At 41.0% G+C, this 26,133-nt stretch overlaps 3 protein-coding genes across 13 annotated transcripts in view; 1 reads left to right on the top strand and 2 right to left on the bottom strand.

The window, feature by feature from the left end:
• The window catches only part of LOC115572266 (uncharacterized), an 11,113-nt gene extending 4,622 nt beyond the window's left edge, over positions 1-6,491 (bottom strand). Inside the window, exons 1-5 of one of the 3 annotated variants that reach the window (XM_030402175.1) lie at positions 6,339-6,491; positions 5,729-5,836; positions 2,981-3,597; positions 2,639-2,844; positions 2,123-2,293 (exon numbers count right to left, since the gene is read on the bottom strand). In XM_030402175.1, coding sequence (XP_030258035.1) covers positions 2,123-2,293; positions 2,639-2,844; positions 2,981-3,597; positions 5,729-5,742 — 1,008 coding nt within the window. In that variant the 5' untranslated portion in view covers positions 5,743-5,836; positions 6,339-6,491. Of the gene's footprint in view, positions 1-2,122; positions 2,294-2,638; positions 2,845-2,980; positions 3,911-5,728; positions 5,837-6,338 lie in introns of those variants that run through there. The other 2 variants (XM_030402177.1, XM_030402174.1) reach the window with 2 other exon arrangements.
• Positions 5,815-26,133, top strand: part of LOC115572268 (amyloid beta A4 precursor protein-binding family B member 1-interacting protein-like) — a 23,807-nt gene continuing 3,488 nt past the window's right edge. For 2 of the 6 annotated variants that reach the window (XM_030402183.1, XM_030402182.1), the window contains exons 1-14: positions 5,893-6,083; positions 6,575-6,748; positions 10,868-10,927; positions 12,523-12,610; positions 13,849-14,039; positions 14,124-14,195; positions 14,277-14,436; positions 14,735-14,856; positions 14,962-15,036; positions 16,561-16,704; positions 19,071-19,181; positions 21,251-21,349; positions 21,750-21,822; positions 22,042-22,152. In XM_030402183.1, coding sequence (XP_030258043.1) covers positions 6,671-6,748; positions 10,868-10,927; positions 12,523-12,610; positions 13,849-14,039; positions 14,124-14,195; positions 14,277-14,436; positions 14,735-14,856; positions 14,962-15,036; positions 16,561-16,704; positions 19,071-19,181; positions 21,251-21,349; positions 21,750-21,822; positions 22,042-22,124 — 1,356 coding nt within the window. In that variant the 5' untranslated portion in view covers positions 5,893-6,083; positions 6,575-6,670 and the 3' untranslated portion in view covers positions 22,125-22,152. Of the gene's footprint in view, positions 6,084-6,574; positions 6,749-7,369; positions 7,446-10,867; positions 10,928-12,522; positions 12,611-13,848; positions 14,040-14,123; positions 14,196-14,276; positions 14,437-14,734; positions 14,857-14,961; positions 15,037-16,560; positions 16,705-19,070; positions 19,182-21,250; positions 21,350-21,749; positions 21,823-22,041; positions 23,651-26,133 lie in introns of those variants that run through there. The other 4 variants (XM_030402186.1, XM_030402184.1, XM_030402187.1 and 1 more) reach the window with 4 other exon arrangements.
• LOC115572267 (abl interactor 1-like) overlaps positions 23,022-26,133 on the bottom strand; it is a 25,694-nt gene continuing 22,582 nt past the window's right edge. For all 4 annotated transcript variants that reach the window (XM_030402178.1, XM_030402180.1, XM_030402179.1 and 1 more), the window contains one exon: positions 23,022-26,084. In XM_030402178.1, coding sequence (XP_030258038.1) covers positions 25,909-26,084 — 176 coding nt within the window. In that variant the 3' untranslated portion in view covers positions 23,022-25,908. The remainder of the gene's footprint in view (positions 26,085-26,133) is intronic.

Here is a 26,133-nt window from a genome sequence, read left to right as displayed (position 1 = left end):
AACAAACTGACTATAACACACAACACTATTTCGTACTGTTTTACGTTTATATGTGGTGAACCCTGCCACGTTTCTAGCTTCAAACAGAGGTCTGTGGACCTTATTTTCCACTGAGAACAGCTTGTAAATTCAGTTATAGTTCAGTTATATACACCTTTCTGTCACTACCTTGTTGATATTTGATTAATGTTAAAGCTGTAGTCTGTAACTATTTTTTTGTCATATTTGCTAAAATTGACATTTTGATCTGACAGTAGAATGAGATACAGGTCAGCTGTGTAAAAATCCACTGTCTGTGGCTCCACCCAGTGGCACTAATTTGATTAGCAAGAATCCACCTCTCCCAGATCAACACAACCAATCAGAGCCAAGGGGAGTGTCTGAGAAGTGTCAATCACTCTCGTGCATACCCTGCTGGCAGCCCCCCTCCCTCACGAATACTGGGCAGTGCTCCTCCCCCGCACAGGCACAATGTCTGCTCTGACCTGGTCAGATACATTCAATCCCAAACTGTAAACTATGGAGGAGAACAGACAACAACAACTGAGCCGAAAATTGCCCCACCATTGCCCACGTCAAAGAGAAGAAATAAGAAGACTGGTGAAGAAAAGCAGTGTAAAAACAAAGAATTGGACCGAGCCAGAGAGAAAATAAGGATGAATTTCGGAGTGTCATTTCAGAGACGGAGTGAGCTGCAGGATCTGTAAGGACTTTTCTGCTTGACAAGTAAGGACTCTTGCTTGATATATGTTTTATTCTATCTTTTAACCAAGAGACTATGGTGGCGCCGGTTACAGTACTACACACAATAGCGCATATCGCCATACGATGTTGCAGTCAAGCTACGTAGCTTGCTGCTAAATTTAGCTTGTTAGCTTGTATTCTAACTCTGGTGTTTAGCTCTGTCTTTATGGCTACTGGTTAGCAAAAGTGTCTTGCAGTTATAATGTTAGTTTGTGTTCAGTACGCTGAAGTGGTTGAATTGGTTTAGAGAAATAATGTTACTCATGCCTCAGAAAGGCAGCAGGGTGATGATGATTACCTGAATGATTAGCTGGTAACTTCGTCTACAGCGATGTGAGGAATATTGTTTGTTACTCGGGATATCTACAGTGATCTGCATGGGGCACCCGTCATTGTAATTTAGTTGTATTGATCAGAAATAGAACAATCGGAGCTTATCTTGTTGTTGTTATTTTGAATGTGACATCTTGGTTATCTGGCGTCCTCTGTTACTGTAGTTACAAGCCTGCTTGTGCACAGCAGGCTCCTCTGTGGGGAGGGGCTTTGAAGGCAGGAGTGCAGGCAGCAGAGAGGAAGAAGGAGGGACCCGGGAGCTGTATCATTAAAATATTCTGACTAAGTCCACTTTTTTCTCAAAACTCCAGACTGCAGCTTTAATTAATATTCAAATTCTGAGTTTGAATTTTCATCTCCAAATCTACATAGTGCCCCTTTAATTAAACATACGAATGTATAAGCATCAAACTTTTACTTGAAATACCAAAAGTAAAAGTATTAAATATGGAGTATGGCCCATTGTAGAATAATGTATATAATATGATTGGATTATTATCATAATTAATAATGGATTATGATAGTACTGAAGCTAATATAGCTATGGCTAATTTTAAAAACTTGAGAAACATATACAAACATATACATTAATTTGTTGATCACATATTGTTGCATTGTGCTGAGTCTGCAAAGTATCTAGTAACTAAATGTATAAAATATAATATTTCCCTATGATTATAGTTGGGTACAGAACAGAAGGTGTAGTTTGCATATTGAAAACATAAAGTAGCAGAAAATGGAAAATAAAATATAAGTGCATTAAAATTGGAAGTACATTGTTTGATTTGCTGATTGATTTAAGGTACTTAGATACTTTGAATCAAAACATATCCACAACATATAAAAAAAACAGGCACATGGTCTTGCAAGATGATGGCTTGCATTAAATTAAAGTTCATTTTGTACATTCCTTTAGTTACGAATAAGGCCTTGTCTTACAAATGAGTTTGGTCAGATTGAAACATCTGGTATCACACATATAGTTTGGTACACTGTATTCTGAACACTTTTGTACTCCTGATCCCTGATTCCACTTGCAGCTCACCTCCATCACGCTGGCCTCCATGTCTACCTTGTGCAGAGAGAGAGCCTGCTGAGCTTGGTGGGTTCTGACCTGCCCACTCAGGGTGTCCATGTGACTGTCTAGCTCCCCCTGCAGGCCCTGGAAGGATGTCTGTTTGATGCTGTCCATCATGATGTTGTACTGGGCTTTGACCTGGAAGGGGAAGAATATAATTAAAAAGTTCAAACACTTAAGTGTGATCATAGTATTAATCATCATGACTTTTAAGAAAACACAATTAAACTACAAAATGAATGATTATTACGTGCTGTCCGTATTATTTAGATCCTGATTTCAGCTTCTACAGAACATTCAAACCTCTGATCCCCATATGGACCACATTGTCCACAGAGAGGTCAGCGGTCCACATCATCAAGTGCTTTCAGTGCACCTCATCTAACTAAATGTTTAATGTTTCTCTAATCACCGGCCAATAACAAATCCCCCAGCTATTAACACTCTATTAATCATCATCATCCTCAGTCACAGCCGCCTTACTTGTTCCATCTGTTCGTACATCCTCCTCTGTTGCTCCAGTATTTCTCTCTGCTGGTTGACCAGCGTCCCCTGCTGCTCACTGAGGAGCCTCTGCAGCTCCCTGACCTCGTCCTGTTGGCCCCTGAGGGCCTCAACCAGTTTGTCCTGGCTCTTAGACAGCTGCAGCTGCAGCACCAGAGCATCCTCTGAGGGAACCTCATTGTTCCCTGTGGCAAAAATACAAAACTATTACACAGCTATTTAAGTAATTATCATTTTCTCACTGAGAAGGTTGCAGTTGGAATGAGATCAACTTATCTTTCTTTCCAGTTTGTGTCTAATCACTGGCAGGCTGATACTGACCTGGTTTCATGTCACATGTTAACTGTATCCACGCGCCTCGTTCCGAACCAAAGTCTGGAAGCTCATCCAGAAACTGCGCCGCTCTGTCTGTCACATGAACCGGGGATGAGTGTCCTCTCCCGTCGTCTCCTCCGTGCGCACCGCAACCGTCTCCAACGCAAGACTTGGACTTCTGGCGCATCCGGAGGGGAAGTTTACATCCAATCCCTTTACAGTCCCATGTTGCACTGTCATCACTCGTCGGGTGATGGGAGACTGTGGTGGGACACGTCCCACCGGCGCAACCAGGATGGAACACCTCCGCAGTGACGGTTCTCGGGTTGGTCCTCCTGGTGCCATCCGTACCCGCTTGTTGCGCAAAGCCCCCCTGCTGAGGTTGGACGATGGTGTACGGTGATAACGGCGAGCTCTGCGCTTGGTGGTGATTGAAATGGCCATCCTGTTGATAACTCGGGTAGACTTGTCCTTGTCTCGACTGAGCAGAGGGGTGAAACTGTCGTCGGGGCGCTGCTGCCTCCGTGCGCCCCTGGCAGTGCGCTCCGACGCACGGTCTTCTCCAGTCCTGGCCAGCGAAGCAGCGCGTCCCCCGGCAGGTCTCAGCTACGCTCTCTGCTCCACTGAGTATAGATGTTACACAGAGTAAAAACATGGCAGAGATGCGTGCCATGTTGCAATGCTGAAAGGTGAAAATGGATTCAGGCCACGAATAAGCGGTGGTCCTTTTACGCACCAGTTCTTCAGCCCTGCAGATCCTGTTTAATCATCTCTCAGGAGAAAAAAAAAATCCCACAAATTAGAAACCGTCCAAACACGTAACTGCCAATTGATTTAGAAGAAGTGATTGCACAGACTGTCAGCTTGTCTCCATTGCGCGCACCGCGGTTTCTGCCCCCCTTGCCCCCTTCTGGAGATAGCTAAGTCTAGCCCACATGTGGCGCTCACTGCTCCTAATTGGCAACAGGCTTTGCTCCTAGTCTTAAATTAACCCGTAGCTTTCCCGGACATACCACTCTGCCGAGTCACTCCAATCCTATTGAAGCTGTGCATGTGGTAGATATTTGGACTATTCTAGTGTTATTTTTATTCTCACACTCCGGCGGGTCATTTCTAACCTTTTTTTTTTTTTACGCACAGTTATGAGAAGTTCATGACAAACTCCAAATGGTCCAGGGGAATTTCAGAGATTTACTTTTATAGAGTTTTTCTGCGTTTAACTGTATCATTCAAAGACGTCTTTCCTTTTCTTCAGCCATTCTTCGTAATGACAGGATCAGCACTGTGGGCTTTTAATAAGCCCTGTCAGAATTAAAATCTCTGCTTTATGTGGCATCACAGCTTTGATCTCGTCTGTAGAACTGGATTAGGGTGCAGAGGGAGGACTTTTAAGACACAACTCTGTGATATCGTAAAGCTGGAGCCAAAGCTGCCTCTCCTGCAGAATGTAAACTTTATTACTCTTTATTACCACTCTCATTTCCCCTCCCGGACCCCGCATGGCTTTGATTAAAGCTTTAACCCACATTAGAAACACTTACAGTTCTCTCTCTTGTCATTTTCCCTCACGCACGCACACACACACACACACACACACACACACACACACACACACACTGAAGGTCAGTACATAAATCCTCCATCCTTCCTTGCAGTAATTTGTTATGAATCATTCAGAAATGCTCATAAACAGTAAACCGTGAGTATATTGAGTGTGAATGAAAAAGAATTCAAAAAGACATTTTACTGTAACTTGTGCACACACACATGCACATATGCAGCAAGTGATAGCCAGGTCACACTTAGTCACAGTTACTAATTTCTAACTCACTGAGGCTGAAGTCAGACCACACATGAGTCTGAATGTAGCTACTGACATCAACCCCGCGCTTCTGGAGAGACAAACGGCCCACTGAGACAAAGGTTCATGTCTGTTTGTACTTTTGTTTTCACACCCTCAGACTTCACACATCTCTCTCACTGTCTAAATTCTTCATAGTGACAGTTCTAGCTAGTCCTAATAAACTGCCAACTGAGTGTATTTGTCTATGTTAGCAGTACTTTGTTGTTATTGATTACAGAAACATTATGTAACTTTTTTTTTTTTTTTTTACCTCAAAATAACAGTTTCAAAACCATTTCGACGGTACAATCACTTGTAATCACTTTAAAAATGCAATCCAATACAGTCACTAATTACTTGTTCAAAAATGTAGTTGGTTGCGCACACGGTGTGGCAGTCATCTATCTCGATTACTTTCTGTTCTCTTTTGGATTACCTCAACACAGAACATATGCAAATTAGGACGAGAGAAGGGACATATCAATTACATTTAATTATTTATCGACAGAAAGTATAAATGAACTAGGGCCGCGACTGTGTTTCAGACCTCAGATCGGCTCTGAGGCAGTGATGTTATTTAAACTGTGGGGGGCGCCAAATCGCACAAAATGCAAATTTCAACATAACAGTGCTTTAAATATGTCTTTGTATTTGCCAATAATTAACTTTGTCTTCTATAATTTTGTTGGAGAGTAACAGCTGCTTGCTTTAACCATATATTACTTGAGCCAGTAATTCTATATAGTTACACTCTGGGTTTACTTTACTACAACTGTCACTTTTCAGTACTTTCCACTTGACAAAGATCCGTTTGTCTGTCTGTTTCACAACCAGTAAGTCACATATATCGGAGTAATGTGGCTTCTCTCATCAAACACTGTAAGTCATTACTTAGTTTAATGCCACATTACCTTAAGTGACCCATGTATCCAAAGGCCCTGGAAGCCCGCGCAGGTGTTTCCACTTACTGTGGTTGATTAGACCTCGTTGGGGGACACCTGGTTTGTGTGTAGGGCACCCTCCAAAAAACAAGGCGAAGCAGTTTAGACGTTAAAAAGGCATTAATGCAAGACGGAATGACAAGGCAAAATGAAAAAGACACAGAGGATTTAAAAAGAGGAACATGAAATAGAGGGGTAAGATAAGTTTCATTGATTAAAACGCAACAGATAAACAGGAGAGCGAGAATTACACTGCAGTTACAGTGCGGTAAGAGATATGAAAGTTCTGTTTTTCTTAGGCAAAGAAAGACGTTTTAAAGGTGCAATATGTAAGAGTGGTCTGCCTGTCGAGTTCATAAGTGTAGCTGCTGTTTGCTAGTTAGCTCGATTAGCCGTGCATACAGGGAGAGTTGATATTTACAAAGCTAGCTAAGGAGCGTCGGACTAGCTGGACTAGCACTTAAGTTAATGCTCTATCTTTGCAACACAATTCATAGTCGTCATAACTGCAAAACATATACGTTCACATTCTTTCAATACATTTAGTTACTGCTTTTAAGTTTTTAATTAAAATCCTCACATTTTTTCCTTCTGTTTCGTTGATGTCACCAAACTCCCCGCACTGAATCACAAACAAAACTAACAGGATAGTGATTGACCTGTCAATCAGGCGTAAGTTACACTCTGTACGTGCCCTCTCGGTGTTGAGCACAGGTCCAATCAGGCAGGAGCACCTGTGCGAGACTCTGATGTGACCGTGTCAGGCTGTGAGAAATGAAGTGAAGAGGCAATTATGGTTATTATCTGCAGCACACCGCCGCAGACATGCGACATAATTAGAAAAACCTCCCTCTGCTTCAACCAGCGAAGCAGATATATCTACTTCCTGATTACACAGGAAGTTCACATGATATGTGCTTAGGTAGTGGAGGCAGGCCTCACATATACAAGTGGTACCTCATACCGTCGAGTGACAAGAGACCAGACAAGGTAAGAACTATGGGATGTTTGTTTCAAAGAAGTTTATCACTGATATTTGTCTATGTCAGCTGTGTAGTAATACAATTAACTACAAATGTTCTAATGTTACATCTTGACCTATTGTGTGATAAATGTACACATATACATTTCTTGCTTCTGTGGGTCTCCTGAAGAGTTAAATACTTGAGCAGCCACATCAGCTTTGTTTAGGACAAACACATGTCCTCCCAGAGCAGCCAATGGATGGTTGTGCAACTAATTAGAAAATAGTAAGAAGCTCTCAACCGCAGGAAAACAGAAAACAGGTTGGTTTTACCGTCAGCAGACATTGCTCTCTGATCCTCGTCATGCATATAAGTCTCAATAAATCGCTCTTTGTACCCGGGCTTTGGCTCGTCAGCTGCTCAGCCTGTCTGTCTGCCTGTCTGTCTGTCTGTCTGTCTGTTGGCGGTTCCCGTCCCGTTGATGTGTGAGACCACAGTGGGAGACGGCAGCAGCAATCTGACATGCCCGATGAGAGCATGGAATTCATAAACAAACGTGGTTTTGTGATGACGCTTTGATGAGTGCACGCCTGAGATGTACAAGTAATTAATGTTGAAAATGGATGCACTTGAGTTTCTTTCCTAGGAGAGCCGAGCCACAGAAACAGAAGTGAGGACTGACTTGCACATATGCGAGGCAGAAGTCCTGAGAGGCCGCAGAGGTGAAGTTCACTTTCTTGGTCCAAAAATCTCACTTTCATATGGAAACAATACTCCGTTTACTACCATCATCTCCACTCTTCCCCTTCTACCTCATTACAGTTTAATGGATGGTCTGTTTACTGTTCAGCATAAACAGGGAATGAAACTGAACAGCTCGGGCAGGACTCCATAGTGTATGTTATTCTGTTTGTGTGTATGCACATAAGGCTGAGCGTGTATATACTCCATGTATAAATCTGTGTGTGTGAAGAAGAACAAATGGTGCAGAGAGCAACAAAGAGGCTCTAAATGTATAAAACGCCTCAAACACTGCGCATGAGTCGCTGTATACAGGACAGTATATGCACTTTGCATAGCTCAGGCTGCGGCTTTAATGTACAGAACACATCAGCTTGAGGTTAACCAGAGCCAAACAGATGTCCGCCGCGCTCGTCCAATATTTAGACTCACTCTGATGTTCACTTCTGAGAATTTACTCACTCTTTCTCAGCAGATATGTCCGGCTTTATCACAGTCTGATACGGCTGTGGTTGAAGACGAGACGATAGCAGTCTTAGTTGAGAAATTGCCTGAAAAAGTTTTAAAAGTAATGTAATGGATAAAAAGAAATCAATATATTATTTCAACGATTTATCACCCAGCTACCTGTGTTTTAAAGGGGTTGCTCATAGCAACGGACCCACAGATAATTTTTACCTAGCTCAGCAGCTCCCCTCAGCGCTACAGAGCATTTCATATATGTGGAGTTTACAGCAGCTACAGAACCAGATATCTTATGAGCTGGCAGAGACCAAAAACAGAGCTAAGAGGAGACTGAATATTGGGTATTTGCCAGGTGGCCAGAAACCCGATTCTAAATTAACACTATGTTGCCTCATGTCTGTCGGCAAGTGGAGATAAAATATCAGTGCTGTGTTGAAAGATTGTGGGCAAAAAAAAAATAAAATCTGTGTGAGTAGGTTTAACAAGGAACCAGATAATGAAGATTGGCTTAACTGGCCTTAAAGCACATAGGCTCACAACCGACTGCTTGAATACAGATTTTGTTGTTTTAAGCTTTGCAGGGGGGGTTGGAACCTTTCCCAGAATCCACTGAGCAGGGAGGCCAGCTGAATACTAAGAAATGTGAAGTGGATCGCGGTTAATGAATTACAGAATAATGCTTTGAAACACAACACAACAACTTAATCAGATGCAGAAAAGAATGAAAACACAGCATGTACAACACAAAATGTGATTTCATAAAATATAATAAACACCAGTGGTGAGAAGCTGTTAGCACATGGAGTAACACACACTGTATGCATGAATTTCAGACATGGGTCATATTATATTAACCTTGTTACATCATAGCCTCGAAAATAAAAACTGCCATGACGTCACCCATTGCCTTGTGGTTTTACAGCCTCATGTTTGGCATTAAGGCCATTGCTATCTTGTTTTTTGGGAGCCAGAAGTGACCTTATTTGGACAAGAGGGCGGAGCTGAGAACCTGAGAACAGGTGGTGCTAGTAACTTGTCAATCAGGCCTCTACCGCATACCTCGCTTGGCCATCAATTTTACTCTAAATGGGACCACAATTTACTAAACAAACATTATGTTGCTCTCAAGAGCTTTTGAAAATAGAGATCGAGACCACAAACTCATCAGGAAACTGTTTCCTGTGGTAATAAATCAAGTGAGAAGTATGGTCATTTTTTCATTAGCTTACATACATTCAGAGTTCGTTTTGAAACCAGTGGAATTGCTCCTCGCTGTTCAGCAACAGTGCACCACATCCATCCTCTACAAGTTGACATGCAGACAAGAATCTGGTGATGATTAAAAAAAAACTTGCTATATTAAAATCCCCCCACGGACACTGCGTCTATATTTGTTGTTTCCTCTGTCTAAATGTACCATGTCTAGTTTCTATTGTTATGTTCTGCACATAGCAACGCCATCTCAAGGAATTGGCAAGAAGCAGTAGAGTTTAGATTCTCGCCCGAGCCCGACCCGGGCCAGGTCAGGTCGGGATATTTCCCACCACTATCCTCGGGCCGGGCTGGGCCCTTGATCAAGCATTTGTGTTTTTTATTGATTTATTTTATTGAATAACTCAAAATAATGACTGTATTTCCAGCTAGAAAACATGCATCTCTCTCCTCCCTCCATTGTTGTTTGTGTTTGTGTCGCTGCGTGGTGTTAGACGTGAGTTGTCCTCTTGCTGAAAATGTGACTTAACACGTGACATCACTCCCCAAGACACAAGAAGGACGCAAAAATATATATTTCTACTATGGAAAATGAGAAAAATAATATCAACGCACAGTGACTTAGAATAAGTAACTTTAATCTGATTACTGGTTTGGAAATGTTAACGCATTAAATTACTCATTCCTGAAAAAGTGGTCAGATTAGAGATTAATCCCACGTATTTTAAAAATTGTCGAGTTTAAATTGGGCTCGGGCTCATAATTACAGTTAATGTGTCGGGCCGGGTCTGGCTCAGACACAATGCGCGCAGGGGCTTGATTTTTGGGCCCGATCTAAGTTCTAAGAAGCAGATGGCTCATTTTTCTGTTTGCTTTTAAAGCCACTCCACATGCAAAGTGTATTTTTGACCCTAAAACTGGCAAGGCGCCGCCTACATATGGACGAACCCGACACTGAGTTCCACACAATTTTGCCTGATGAAAATCTTTGATAAAAAAAAACGCCCTTTTTTTCAGAACTGATCGGTGACTGATGCATACAATATGATTTATTTTTGGCTTTAGATAACGTCCACAATTCACAGATTATTTGGTGTTTGGTCACATGTCAAATTGTGGTCAATGTATCCTTGACAGAGTAAAATGAACGCAGCTCTGTATTATTCAGCCACCTCACTTCACGCCTAATTGAAGATGGCGTCCCTTCCTTTTTGCTGGAAAGTGATAAAAACAATTTGTATGACTTCATCACCAGAGCAACATGGAAACCATTTCAGCCCCCCACACATACTGCTTTGTCACTCTGCAGAGTCATGGCACTGACTTTAAACATATTTCAAAAATAAAGATGGCATTTCTGTGTTTTTTTCCCCCTGTTGAGAGATTAAACCCTCTTTGTGGATTGTTCACAGCAATGACGGACAAACTTTGTAAATGTGCCTGCATGTGTCCAAGAGTGTTTGTAACCCAAAACCACAAAAATGTCTGTTGGAGGCTGTATGCAGGCCTCTCAGTAGAGTTTATCTGACGATTTTCCGCTTGCTGCATGTGAAACACTTCAAGACCAGGTGTTGGTAGAAACTGAATTCAATGTGAACTGAAATTCAACAATGTTTTTCAGTTCCGGATGCTCCTGCTGCAGTCTCCTATAATCTACTTTCCGTTTCTGTTTAATCCCTGTGCTGCTGCCGCTAAAACGTCAAATGTTTTCTTCTACGTCTCTTAGATGGATGACATAGATGCCATGTTCAGTCACCTGCTCGGGGAGATGGATTATCTCTCTCAGGTGAGTTGTGATTTATCAGACACATAAAGCTGACGCTGAAGGAAAATCACTTAATTTTGTAGGTATTTGGTCATGAACCAAAGTATCGGACGGGTTAACATTTTGCACTGATGACGGGGTTAGGGTTAATTGCCTGAACAACACCTCGTGACAAATCCTAAATATTTACAGATTCCTTCATGGTAATGACATTTGTCATGTCAGTCTTTTCCACACCCCTTCAAATAAAGTGTTACTCAAAATAACAGCATGATATCAAACATATTTGGTCGCATTCTTTCTCAAAACATGACCAGATGAGCCACGCTCTCACTCAACGTTCCCATCAGTGCTTTTGAAGTAGGAGCAGGTTACAAGAAGTGAATCTGACAAATCACTCCGTGTTTACCTCGCTAAGCTGGACATTATCCGATTACCCATGGCAGTCTTTGTTTTGAGACTGAGCATCAGACAGAAAAAATGTAAGGCGACGCTGAGATATGAAGTCATTGCATCTGGATCGGACCGCGGGCGATCGCCACAGATTCCCCTTAAGCACACATAAGCTGCTCATCATATAACCAGCGGCTCGCCAAGAAAAACATTACACACTTCTGACTGATGCAACCTCAGCCTGAGGCCTAAATCATTATCCTCTATTTCAAATTTCTCTGTGTATGCTAAATGGCTGCAGCCCTGTAAATGGAATCTTAAACATTACATCAGACACATAAGACAAAGGCTCTATATGTCAAACACCCCTTCAGACTATTACCAGAGCTGGAAAGTAAAACATTCTGATTAAAGCAACGAGACTGAGAAACAAAAGGATTTAAAGTAATTCCACTCATTGCCTTGATTGGGTCCGCTCCCTGCCTCGGAGCAGAGAAAGTGATTCTTATTCTGGACTCACAGAGCTCGGAGGTGTCATTTCAGCGGCAGCTCCAGCATGATGACATGTGTTTTCAGACACAGTCATCAGGGTCGAGCTGACTGCACGCTGGCAGGCATCATTCTGTGTACAGGTTGGCAGGCTGCCCGGCTTGTTAACAGAATATGATTGTGCCCGTGGAGACTTATGGTAACAATTAAAACATCGCAGTTTGGATTGTGGCCCTCCTCTTTGTGATACTCAAGTTCCTTTAATAGGAACACAGGTTCAGAACCGGGCTTGTTACCAAAAAAAAGAGGAAACACATCGTACATCACAGTTTTGACAAATTAATTTCTCGTAATGAGCTGACGTATGATTTATCATCAATGCATACAGTGAGCTGGAAGAAATGTGTTCTCCATTACAGTTACAGCTTGAAAACAGAGCATGATAAAGGGCAAGGAAACAAAGAGTGTCACTGATAAATAACAGGCTCGTGTAACATATAATTAAACAACAGTTCAGAGGAGTTCAAGGACACACATGGCTTCGATTTTTGAGGCCTCTCTCTGATGACAAGTGTTATCAGAAACCACAAAGTGCAGCATCTGTCAAGGACATGACTTCTGTTTAAAAATGAACCATATTCAAGTTTTCACAGCACACGACTGTCAATTGTTGTCGTGGGACCCCTGTTGTGTGAGATGTTGTTAATTCATCTCTTCATATTACCTTGTTACAGAGTTTAGTGCACGCGGCGGACGCGCCAGATGTGGATCCTGCCCAGCAGAGACAGAGCACCTTCTCCGTCGGCTTCGCAGACTTAAATGGTAACCGTCACTCAGATCGTGATGGTCTCACCCAAGAACCATAGATAAAGCTTCAAAGAGTCACACTGCCCTGGAAGTGTGTGTGAAGTAGACGGATGCAAGCGGAGGAGACATGAGGCAGTCTTTCAAGAGATAACACTTCTGTGGGGAGGTGGGGAGTGAGTGCTTTTTCTTTACGCCAGAAGGTCAGACCGGCCTCTAGACACCAGGTGGAGATTATCTGTTTGGGTAAATAAAGGATTAGCTGATTGTTGTGGCACAACTGTGAAGACGCCAAATTCTTCGCGATAAACAGGGATTAAGATTTGATAGGACGTCACATATAAATTAGAGAGATAAATAAATATAAATGATTTAGATGAATAAATAAATACAATTTTATAAAAGAAAAGTTGGGCCAACCAACCAAGCAAGTTCCTTGCTTTGACAAAATCTGCTTTAATTAAGTGAAAAAGTTGAATTTAAGGGGTCATTTGTAAGATGTAGATAGAATTGTAGTTAGAGATGTAAAAGCGGTCAGTTTGTCTTATAAGTGAACAAAATAGACTTAAAAAAACAACTCAAGTGTCAACTGTTAGCTTAACTTAGCATTAAGACTGGAAATAGTAAATAGTCTGACACATAGCCCCTTGTAAATCGTATTGTCTTCTTCACTTAGGTTTTTGTGTGGATCAAACATATTACATATATCATGTGCTAGTGAGCTTTAAAGGTGCTGGTTAGCAGATATCTGCTGGAAAAACCAGCAAAGACCAGCACCAAAACCAGCTCCAAAACACAACATATGCTGGCCTTGCTGGTGACCAGCATATGTTATGTTTTGGTGCTGGTCTATGTTGTTTTTTCCAGCAGGGATTAGGTTACCTTCAGACAGAGAAGGGCTGTTTCCTGTTTTTAGTCATAAGCTAAGCAAATGTAATGGTGAAAGTCATTCCTGTCATTTGACTAAGTATCGATCTTATTGCTCACCTATGTTGTAATCCATCAAATTATGCTGGTTAGAAACATTTTTAGCTGATTAGCATCTACTCAGCATTGGACACAGGTAAGAATTCCATTTATTCTCCATGTTTACTTTGAAATATTATTTTGAGTCATCTTGCTAAATGAAAAACAGTCTTTTTTTTATCTTATTTTTGCAGTGAAGCTTTAATGAGACTTCACAGATCAACCCCAGCCTGGTCTGCTGGCTACTGAGCAGCAGTCCTGTCTAACCTCAAGGCCTCATCTCTTTATAGAGTCTCTTCATGAACTCGAGGACCAGGACCTGGATGCTCTGGTGGCCGACCTTGGATCAAAATCGAACAACAATGCTTGTGGTGGTACAGATCATCAAATGGCAACATCAGCTAAGACTCAGGAGTGTGAGGCAGCAGCTGCCCCTCTGAAACCAGCAAACACAGCTGAATTCTCTGCAGCGCTGCAGATGGTAATCTAGAATATGTCAATGATCATTAAAATGAAGTTGTGATTTCATGACTAAATGATAACTGTGCTCATGTTATGCTTTCAGTATGAACAACAGACCAAGGCTGACAAAATCAAATTGGCTCTGGAGAAGCTGAAAGAAGCCAAAGTGAGGAAGGTAAAATCAGCAGTTTTTTGTGCGTCTCTCTTCATCACAAAGCTACACAGCTAAAGTAACTGATCCCTCTGCCTTACCAAGTTGATAGTGAAGGTGCTGATGGGTGACGGCAGCTCCAGGACAATAATGGTGGACGAGAGACAGACGGTGCGAGAGGTTTTGGAAAAGCTGTTTGAGAAGACGCACTGTGACGGCAACATCGACTGGAGCCTGTGTGAGACCAACCCCGAGCTGCAGATCGGTGAGATGAGCACAAGCACACATGCTGCACATGCAATCAGATCACACGCAGGCCAGCACAAAATGCATGTGAAGGCAGGGCTGGATTAAATGGACAGATTACTAGCAGCAGACACACACATTTTAATATGTGGTAAACAAAATTATTTAAATACTTAAATAAAACATGATTGTTATTGTACTTATCATTTTATACTTAATATAGTATGGTATATATTTTATACTGAATGATAAAAACTGAAGTCTAGCTAAAACTGCATGTGTTTAAAAATGAATAAATAATCATATCATCATTTCAGAAAGGGGCTTTGAGGACCATGAATATCTGGTGGAGCCGCTGTCTGCGTGGACTCGCCACAGCGAGAACAAAATCTATTTTGTGTCAAGACCTCAGAAGTATGTGATGTTCAGGGACCCTCAGGTGAGCTGAGCGAGCAGCTGTGCATGCAGTTTGCTCTCGCCAAAGATTGATTACGTGGATTAACTCTCAGTCACTAACTTGACGTATGCTTTTCTCACCCTGGAGCTGTTTTACATGTGGAAAAAGAAGAAAGCATGTTTGAGTGGGATTAACGAGCAAGCCAAACAGCTGTTAGTCAAGGTCAGTCACCGTACCACGCCCCCACATTACCTTATTACTGGAACTATAGGTGAAAATAGTTCAAAATTAATTCAGGCTTTTTAACAACACAGAGATGTACCTATTGAAAAAGTATAACAATAAAGTAAATTTGTATTGTTCTTAGTGATTTTCTGTTAAATCAACCCTGACAATGTGATTCTTTATAAATCTTGATATGTGATATTTAAAAGGGGCTCTTTGCTTTAAGTTAGCGAACTCCATCTCTAAAAAAACAATACACTGCTGCTGTTCTTTGTTGGCTTGGAGGAGGGGGGCACTGACACAAGGTTTTTTCCAGAATGTGCAGGAAGTTACATTCTTCGGACTGTCTCTTAAAATCCTACCCGAGTCCTTCACAGAGAAATCCACAGTCCAGCAGCATTAAACTTTAACTTAAATAACATCTCAGTGTCTCAGATCCAAATCTGTCTTCTACCCTTTTTTAAAGCCAATTAAAGCGCCCCCTGCTGGCCTGGGGCACAGTTGGAACTGATTTTGCCACTTGTGTAGTTAGGATTGAGTGCAAGAGAGTATAGGAAAATGGATAAAAGTGTCCTAAATCAAATATTATTTCTGATATTACCTTCAAACATGGCCATCAAAGTCTTAGTTATCACATTGAATACAGTCCTCAACCTGGCAATCACACATTGTGCTGAAGCAACATTGAATACCTGTGAAGATCTAGAACTGTGTCTTAAAATGATGAATTAGTCTGGTTTTAGGATGTACCATAGTACAGAGTCTGTTCTCTTGAGGGTGAGGAATGAGTCACTCTTGTCTGAATAGACTCAATTGAATTATTTTAGATGTCTCTTCTGCTTTCTACTCTGTCAGTCAATCCATCTTCTTGAACCACAGGTCCCTCAGTGGTTTTCCTCCAACCTCAAGCATAGATCAGTTCTTGTTTCTATTGATGATGTCTCCTCTTCCTGTGCACCCATCTCATGTAGAGTACCACACGGCTCCATATTTGGCCCTATTTTATTTGTTTATTTTTAACCACCCAGCTGGTTTGGCCCTTAACTGTTGAATAGGTTGACAGTCACTAATAGATTATTCACATTTATAGATGTACTTTTAACCTATAACTTCTGGGTTTGTATTCAATTGTACTCATCAATTAAAGGTATTATGTGAACATTTGATTTAATGGGATAGAATTCACAAATCACCAACAAAATGTGAATAACAGTTATGACGTCTTTGTATTAGGCTGTAAAGATATAAGTTGGCTTGCTCACCCATTAACCCCGTACCATCCCAGTCTAAACACCAACACTTCCATTGTTCTCCGCACTCCCAGTATGGATGGCTAGCTGCATGGCTAATTGAGCTAACTAGATATAATATAACAACAGTATTGGTAAACTGAGTATTGGTCAATTCTCGCATGTTCCTCCTTTGAATATTCCAATAATTTCACCTCTCCAGAATGCATTGTTTTACAAACTGTGATCATTTCTGTTTTGCACATGCAATCTTTGCCCTCTGACTCTGCAGGAGCATTTTGGAGGCTCTGCTCTGATTGTTCCCGATCTTGAGGGCACGCTATACCTGAAGGAAGATGGGAAAAAGGTTTGGAAACCTCGCTACTTCGTGCTCAGGGCCTCTGGCATCTACTACGTACCCAAAGGAAAGACTAAGGTTTGGCAGATCAAATTAGTTGTTTAAAAGTTAAAGCAAAACACAGCATATTTTATTTAAATCACAAGCATGTGTGTGTGGTGCACTGTTGATACTTATGTATTGTTGCTCCGGAGACAACAGGAAGGTGAGGGATTGCATTCAGCAACCTGTGTGTGTGTGAAACCACCACCCACACTTTAGCCGGGAGAAAAGTTCTGGTGAGCTGTCGTCAGGACAATGAAACTAGTAAACACTGTCTGATGGTTACATTTCATGAGGGGATTTTTGGCGCCACGAACATGAGAAAAAAAGAGAACCCACTTAAGTTGCATCTTACTCACTGTCACTTCTAGCTGTTTAAACTCACACTACTTATTTCAACACCCACAGAAATTGTTAAAATCATTTGCAGGTAGGTATTTTTAGTGTGCAACAGGGTGGATGATTGTACTTCTCATTTGGGTACCTGATGTTATACTTGGCAGGCTTTATGTAAAGTCAACAATATTTGACATTTCATACAGTAAAATGTATATGTGAGATATTTAAGTTTACCAACACAGTTCAGGTGCAATGTGTTAAATAGCTGTTAGAACTCAACATTAAAAATGAACTAAAATTATGAAGAAAATGTGCCAAAGCTGTTCGTCATGACGTCTTTGTAGGCCTATTGTGTTGTAGAGGTATCTCCTGAAGTTGGCAAGCTAAACAGCTAGCCCGTCCCGATCCAAAGCTCCTGTGGTAGCAGTGTAAACACCCACACTCTCCTGGTCCCTGAGCTCCCAGTCTGGGCCACTAGCTGCATGGCTAACTGAGCTAACTAGCTAACAGCAGTTACTCTGGTGATATCCTGCCTCATATGTTTTGCGTAAAAATCGACAGATGGTGAACTCTTGTGTGTGTTTATTTCTATCAAAAAAAAGTCAAAATATCAAATTGTGGTTTTACGTTGAGCTAGCTAGCTGAACAGAGAATCAGCCTCACACAAACCCCTCTATACAACCTCAAGCTGTGTTTTATGGATAAAAGTAACAAATACAATATATTATTTGACAAGCTTTATTACTCTATAACTTGTCGGTAGTATTTATTTATTTATTTATTAATCCATTCATCCATTCATTTACATTTGGGCTAGCTTATTCGCCCTACTACCAGTCTTATGCTATGCTAACCAGCAGTCATGCCTCATTTTCAGGTTCATTCTGTCATTGTGGGTGTCTCATCGAAAACGTTTACATACTTAAAAAACTTATTATACACTTATTATAGCTTAGTATTTTCTCTCATACTGTCCAGTGCTGCAGCAGCTTTATTCAGCTCTGTTCAAGTGCCTGTCCATTTAATGTATGAAGACAGATGGTGTGAATCAAGCCCTCACTGCTCTATGAAAAAAAAGCATGTTGTGCTGTCACTTAGATAATGCAGAAAAAGAGGGAGGAATAGATGTCGTGGAAACTGTGCAAGGCAGATGTACAAATGGCAAACAAGAGAGAGCTGCAGGAATCATCTGAGGCCAAGGACACATGAAGCAGAGGGAGATCTGGAAAAGAGACCAAAGCTCATCAGGCAAACCGGGGAAAGAGGAATGGACAAAATCAGACTGAAATAAGCTTTCACAGTGCTGTGACATCGACCTGTAACTTAACTCACACTGACACAGAAACCACTGTAAAGTATGAAGATGAGAGGATAATGAAGCTGTGAAGATCAAGTAGTAGAGTCGGACAAAAGGTAAGAGATGGAAGAAGATACAGAAGGGGAGAAGAAAGGTGCCTGAAGAGGTCAGGAAGAAAAAGAAAAAAAGAAGAACGACAGTCACCTCCACTTCGTCATGCTCACTGTGAACAACAGCATCTTTGTCAGAGCGGTTCAGTGTGCGAACACGATGTGTCTCTGCTTACAATCAAAACAAAAAGGAATGTCGAAAATGCTTTCAAGAGAAAAACATATTTTCGCTGACATGGAGCTCAAGTCTTGACTGTCTTTGAAAGTGGAATTTAGAAAAGTGGCCTCACATTGAATTGTTTTATTTGAAGTGTCTTCATTTTAATAGGTAGCATACAGTAAGAGACTGAGAACATGTATTTCCTCTACAACATGATAAACTAAGACAATGAAAACATCCAGAGTTTAGACGACTCTGATTTATGCTACCCAAAAAAAAAAAACACAACTGCCGTGCTTTAAAGTTAGAAAATGATCAAAAATTGATTATCATCTGGTGTCACTATATTTTGAACTCTTCCTGTCAAACATCCAGGAGCTCTACTGTGCACAACACATTTGCAGGTTACCTGACGGGTCATCACATGTGAGTTAGTCCCCAGCAATAAATACGTTCTACATTTGAATATTTCCACATGTCTTTGCTTTTTTCTCAGTGCTCCAGTGATCTTGTCTGCTTCACCCGCTTTGAGAAAGTCAGCATCTACTCCACCAATAGCTACAGACAGAAGTACAGAGCTCCCACAGACTTCTGCTTCCTGCTGAAGGTAAGCTCAACAGAAGTGATCACCGGAGGTTTGATGAGGTCAAGCTATGTAATGGATTATTAAACCGCTCAAAGGATCAATAGAAAGATTTCCCCCTGTTTATGATACCTTAACTCTGCATCTCCAGAAACAAAAATCCATGTAAATATTACACAATTAGCAGCTGTTTCACTGGAATACATGGTTCTGGTTTGAGAAGAGGAGAGAGAAAAATGAAGGCAGGCCGACGTCTGAAACAATAAATCTGAATCAGTAAAACAGGTTGTGAGTGTAGACAAGTGAAGGAATTACTGAAACCACATTTTTCTTTCTGACAAGCAGTCTTAACACAGTCCTGTCAGAGATGTCTCAGCTCGTGTGTATGTTTAAATAAAGCTGTTTGGAGCGTTTGAGGGACTTATTAGTACATCAATAGCACACATGATGCAACCGTCTGGTGATATTTTACCTCAGAAAAAACTTTTTAATTTAGAACAACCTGTCGGCTGCTGCTGCTGCTGCTGCTGCTGCTGGTACGCTTGTGTGTACTGCAGTAACCAAAGGTGGCAAAAGTAAACACAAGTACACAAGTAGAAGTACAGTCTCAAAGTCAAGTCTGTTTCCATCTTGATATGTGGTTTCATCTTGCTGAGTCTGCCGTTTGTGATTGCACTGACAGATTGAAATCTGTCTTGTGATGTTGGGAAGGCGGCGTTCGATGACATGAATAAAAAAAAAATCCATTGTTCCCCTCAAATGCATTCAAACTAAATCCACCCGACATAAACATATTAAACAGACATGAATTCTACGTCTTCGTTCTCGCTGAAAAGACGTCCAGTGGAGAGCCAGAATGACGTCTCTTTTCGTCGTCTTTAAATGTTCCTTGTTGACAATGTAATGTTGGAATATTAGCTACTAGCTTAGCTTGAAAAGCTCATCTGGTGAAGCACGTGCCTCATGCAGGTCACTGAGGTCGAGGTTCCAATCCACCTGGAGTTCTGCGACTGAAACTGAAAAGATGTCTGAATTTACACTGTAAAAAATCTACTTATGTACAATAACAAAGTACAGTATTTGTAACTTCCCATCTCTGGTAGGGTCAAGTTTTTACTGACTGAATGCTCATTTGCAAGTTTGAAACATTAAACATGAGCGGAAGTCTAAATATGATGAGAGCAGGACTCTACAACTACACTGCAACAGGTCAAGATGTCAGCAGACGAGATTTATTGTTAGTGGCCTCTATGTCAACAAGAAGTATATAGTGTTATTTTTGCAGAAACTGTGATGTCTGTTTTTTCTTCCTCTAATGCAAACAATCACAGCCACATCAAGTATTTTCAGTTATTTCCTGTTTGTTTTTAATTAAAATAACTCAATCAAGACACAGCCACGTTCCCAGTGAAAAATGTTTGGTCCTGGTCAGACAGCTGTGTTCTTCATGCTCCTCGGTCCACAGTGACAGTGCACTTACAGCTTGGTATGAGCTGCCCTCTGCTGGCTTTTCTGTGTACTACAAATACACAAACAGGACAGAGAGACAGCTTTCATCAGTTATTTTTTGTATTAACTGAGTGTTATTAGTTTTATGTATTTAGTAATGTACAAACAATCAGTCAAACCAGTTCAATGTATAAGGAGAAAAAGAACATAAGTAATAGAAGACAGTGTTGGAATAAGAGAATAAAATAACTAACTAAATAAATATATGAATATAACAAATATTCACTCCACCAGTTTCTTGAGAAAATAACCCCTAATGATGCTATAATGATGTCATCAGGGTAATTTCAGTGTGAGATTTAGAGACTACACATTTTTAAAGGAAACCCTGGGGCCTCTGGAGAAGACAGGTGGCAGGGTTCGCCAACAGACTCTACAGAGTTTGGAGAGTTGCATTATGGGAAGAGTAGGAGGAAGTGTTTCTGCAGCCCGACCGACACTACGTACTACAATTGATATATTTTTTCACCATCCCTCTTTAACATGCCTCTCTTAAGTCCCCGAACTTAATGGAAGCGCACTGCTGAATCATGGGAGTGCCACTGTAACGTTTCTGCTTTCTCTGCCTGTACTCTTTCCCGCAGCATCCCTGCATCCAGAAGGAGTCGCACTATATCAAGTTCCTGTGCTGTGACGATGAACACACTCTGTTGCTGTGGGTCAACTCCATCAGAATAGCCAAGGTCTGTAACGCAAATCACTTCAAAGATCTGGTCTGTAGGAGTTAGTGGTATCTAGCAGCAAAGTCGAAAACTGGAACCAACTGAATACCCCTCGTCTCACCTAACACAAAAAATGCATAAGGCCCTCCCTAGAGCTAATGTTTGCTTTGTCTGTCCTGCACTACTGTAGAAACATGGTGGTGAATCACAATGGATTCTATAGAGATAAATGGGTAATTCTAAAGTTGAAAAACCCAACATATCGATTCTTAGTTTGAAGTTTTTATACACTAATAACACATCATTTTGAATATTATTACGTGAGCAGTTAAATAAGGATTGGAATTAAGCTTCAAATTTAAGAATAAAATCAGCACATATAGACATTTCATTTCAAGTGTATGTCCTTGTCTGTGTTCAGTATGGGACTGTCCTGTATCAGAACTACCAGGCTGCAGTGAAGAGAGCATCCACTTGGCAAACTGTACACAAAGGTAAGTCTGATCATTAGAACAGAATTGGTCCTGTATGAGCACCATTATGTCTGAAGGTCAGACTACTGCAGCTCTTGAACAATGACAGGATTATTGTCGGACAGCAGGAACTTGTACTAATATAGGTTTTAAAGTCTGTGTAAAGGTTAAAATACTACATGTTGAAGCCCTTTAACCCCTTCACCTCTGAGTGTAATTCTCATCTGACTGTCTTTACAGCCAACAGCCACGTTGAAGACGATCCACATGAGCCTCCACCCAGCTTCATCCCTCCTCCTCCTCCTGGACAGTCGCACATTTGAGACACATCTTCGCCTCCCTCTGTTTCAGGTTGGACTTCAACTATCCTGGATTTTCGCCCACAGACCATGTTCACACGGCAGCCATTTTCCTCTGACATATCTCTCAGGGCGGGAAGCTCAACTATCGTACTGCTCTTTTCCAGGTTTAAATGTGGAAAATGTGACAAATTGCAATCATTTCACTACATCGCTACTTCATATTGATCAGCAACTATAAATATGCTGGATTGTGAAAATCCAGAGGGACACTGACCTGTATTTCAAAGTAAAACAACATCAGCTAACGTTAGCATGTAACCAGTACTGTGATAGTTAAATTATATGATAGGAAAGGCAAATTAAAAAGTATCAACGCTTGTCTTGGACATATTTATTTGAAGCACCGGATCTAATCAAACCATGACATTAGCTTGGAAGTTGTAGAATCCTAACGTTGGCTAACATGTTATCAGATTAGTTATTAACCTTGAAATACGGCCTGACGTCCCTCCAGATTTTCACGGCCTATGATATGTACAGTTTACGATCATCTGGTAAATGTCAATCTGACAACAATTTATCAGATTCCCTTAATTTAGACAACTTCCAGCCTGGAACACAACAGCGTAACATTTCCAAGCAACCCTGAGCGTGATGTCAAAGGAAAATGGCTGACGTGAATATTGACAATTTAGCCACCACTGTGCTCAGGTCTGAACAAATGTCCAACATGGAGCCACAGATGTGATGTTTCAGTAACACACGCACACACAGGTGTTGTTACATACCTATGATGCATAAGACCATATTTTTAAAGCTTTTTTATTTATTTTCAGATGCATACTGATATTTATTTGTACTTTGTTTTGCATAAACTCTACTTTTCACGCTTTACTACACACAAAACGCACACGTCTGTTCATTGTTTCAATGAGCTGTTTATTACAAAAAGACTGTACATAAATTTCAATGAACACATCCTATGTACAAACTGAGAGGAGAAGACAAATATTGGATTCTGTTCCCAAGAACATTTAAGTTACTGACCCCCCCACCACCCTCGCCTCCCCCCATGTTTCATCATTAAGAAAACACACATCAAAGAAAGGCGCCTTGACCTGTGATGCCCTGAAATGCTAGACGTTAAGTGGTAAACATTACAAAGTTCTCTGCACATCAGTGGTTGTCTCATGATTTCTCTATGAAAAAAGTATAAATTAATCCTTTACATACAAACTGCTAGCGAACCTTCCTTCAGCAGTCTCCGACACAAAAACGACGCAAAAGCTAGAAATACGTTAGGTAGAAAAAAGTTTCCTCACAAAAAAATGACGTCATGATGGAAAAAATACAATCAAGAATGGGATGTAGTGGCAGATCATTCACTGTAATGATGTGTAGATACTTTCATGCACAGAGGCTGAATGAATACTGTTCACGTGAGTCTTTTTGAGTCACCTCTGGATCACATTGCCCTCACAGCAGGAGGAGGTCTGTATCCATTTCAAAATAAAAGTTCTTCTTCAATGCCCGTTATACCCCAAGTACATTTGATCATGTTTGTTTTTTTGTGGCTTGTTACGAACATGGATGCTGAGATAAACATTTGACAGCAGGTTTTACCGCCCCGACAATCAACTTTGTAAGAGCAGGCATCTTATTTTGCAAAAATCACAACAGAAGTCTTCACACGTCAGCGCTGATTTAAGACCTTGGGATTGCAATTCATTCCTTCACTGCAGCTAGCAGCTGCCATTCATATGTAGCACAGACTTATCTGTGTGTTAATAGACAAACATATTGTAAGCAGCAGACTGAATCTAACTTTAGTACATTACTGCTGAGTTGCCTACATTCACTAAAATGCACATGTGATTGAAGACAATTACAATCAAATCTGATGGTTGTTCACCCTGTGGAACAAAGTAACGAGTCTAAAAAAAACCTACTGTATATAAACCAGTTTAGTTTTGAGGTTGTTTGGCTTGGTGATTATGGTTATTGAGCACCAATGTAAAGCACCACACCAGCAACCACTGAGAGAAGAGACGACGAGTGTAAAGGTTAGTCTGTACTTCTGGATAGCAAATCAAAGCCATGACGGTATTTGTAAGGTCATCACAGTCGTTTACAACTAATCATCAGTGCAGCTATTTTCGACACAATGGAGAAACAACATTAAAACATACGGGTTAGTCCTTCCTCTGCTTCCATCTCAGAGCTCTGCTACAGTGGCTGGACAGCATCACCACATATCATGATCAAAATGATAATAGTCGTGACTCAACATAGAAAAATAAAAGTTTATACACGGCCACTTTGCCTAAGTTAAAATGGCACTGTGAGTGATGAATAAAATTAATATTCAAGTAAAAATAAAAAAACAAATACATTTTGAAAAAAACACCATCCGATCTTGGCATCACCTCCACTGACGCTGATGGAGACTCACAGGTGAAACACACTAACTGACAAATGTACTGTACTGGCAGCTTCTCACGTTACACTTTATATACAAGTTAGAGAACAGAAAGGAAACTCCACCAGAAAGAAGAAACTGTTGTCTTTTTTTTTTTTTTGTAATGTATTCTATACACTCAGTTCACCCTTTTTAACAGCCGACACAGAGCATAGTCAATACCTTTTTGTTCCCTCTTAAACATCTTGTGTGATTTGGACATCGACGGCATTGAACATTCAGTCGTGTCCTAATGCACTTGTTGATGTTTGTCCTTTTTTTGTTGTTGTTGTTGTTTTTGATACGGTAAGATGGATGTTTTTTTGACAGGAGGGAAGGGTTGGTCTGCTGGTCTACAGTGCAAATAAAGGGGCAAGAGAGTCTGTGCAGCATTTAATCATAACAATGCTACTCTGCCTCGTGTTCGTGAACTCGCAGGAATACTTCACTGTCTAGATTTACTGCATACTGGAAATACTGAAAATGTTGGTTACACATAATGAACTAATTCTTTAAAAAGGTCCCATGTTATACTTTTATTTTGGATGTCTACAAGATAATGTTTACATGGTTTAATGTTCAAAAAACATTATTTTTCATCTTCTGTTTTCGTGCCCGTCTCTTTAAGGCCTCCCTATTGAAAATCCCAGACTACTCTGATTGGTCAGCTTTCACAGGCCTAAGCGGGGCACCGCCCACTATCTATGTTGCTACATCAGCTCTGCCAGTGGTCTTGCAACCACGATCATACTGGGGGCATGGCTGAGGGTGGTGACTGTACAGTGTGACATCACAATGTTACGGAAGTCCTGATGGCTCATTTGAAGACAGTTTCTGAATACGTGCTACGTACACTTCTCTGAGGGTTGAGCATTTTGGTACTGTCAGAGTATATGTAGAGCATCAAGACATGCATTATAATTAAAAAACAAATTACATTTTCTACAATATGGGACCTTTGAACTATTCTGATTTTGTGTAATTTCTTGTGAGGCAAAGTTATAGAAGTCCTATCAACCACCGTAGATGGAACAGTGGAAGCAAAAAGGCCATTTTCTGCTCCCTTTGGTCCACAGTGTAAACTAACAGACCCACGGTCTCCGAAAGGTTCAGCACCCTCCCTTTTTTGTGCAATGCTTTTTTTTCTCCTTCATTTTATCAAGAGCACAACAAAACAGTGCAAGCACAAGTCCCCCAAAGGAAAAACCATCTGTAAATTCACCATGGCACTTCAGTCAAAATGGGAGCTCTATGAACTGCAATCGCTGGACTGCATACATCTGTACATGTTCACGGTAAACTGCAGTGCTGTTTTTGGGTGTTTTTTTTCTTCTTCTTCTTCTTCTTTTAGTCAGCATAGTGCATGATCGACTCGACGTAGTTTCCTGGGAAGAGTCCGGTGACGCCGTTGCAGACGCCTTCGAACCAGCCGTCATCGTTTTTCTTGATGATGTAGATGATGGCTCCCTCCATGAAGGACAGCTCATCCTCCTTGTCCTTGCTGTAGTCATAGATGGCCACAACTGGGAAAAACAATGACACCAGAGAGTTATCATTACTAAAATGCATTGG

The sequence above is a fragment of the Sparus aurata genome, chromosome 21 (genome assembly GCF_900880675.1).
Source record: "Sparus aurata chromosome 21, fSpaAur1.1, whole genome shotgun sequence".
NCBI lineage: Eukaryota > Metazoa > Chordata > Actinopteri > Spariformes > Sparidae > Sparus > Sparus aurata.
This window is presented reverse-complemented; position numbering and strand designations above follow the sequence as displayed.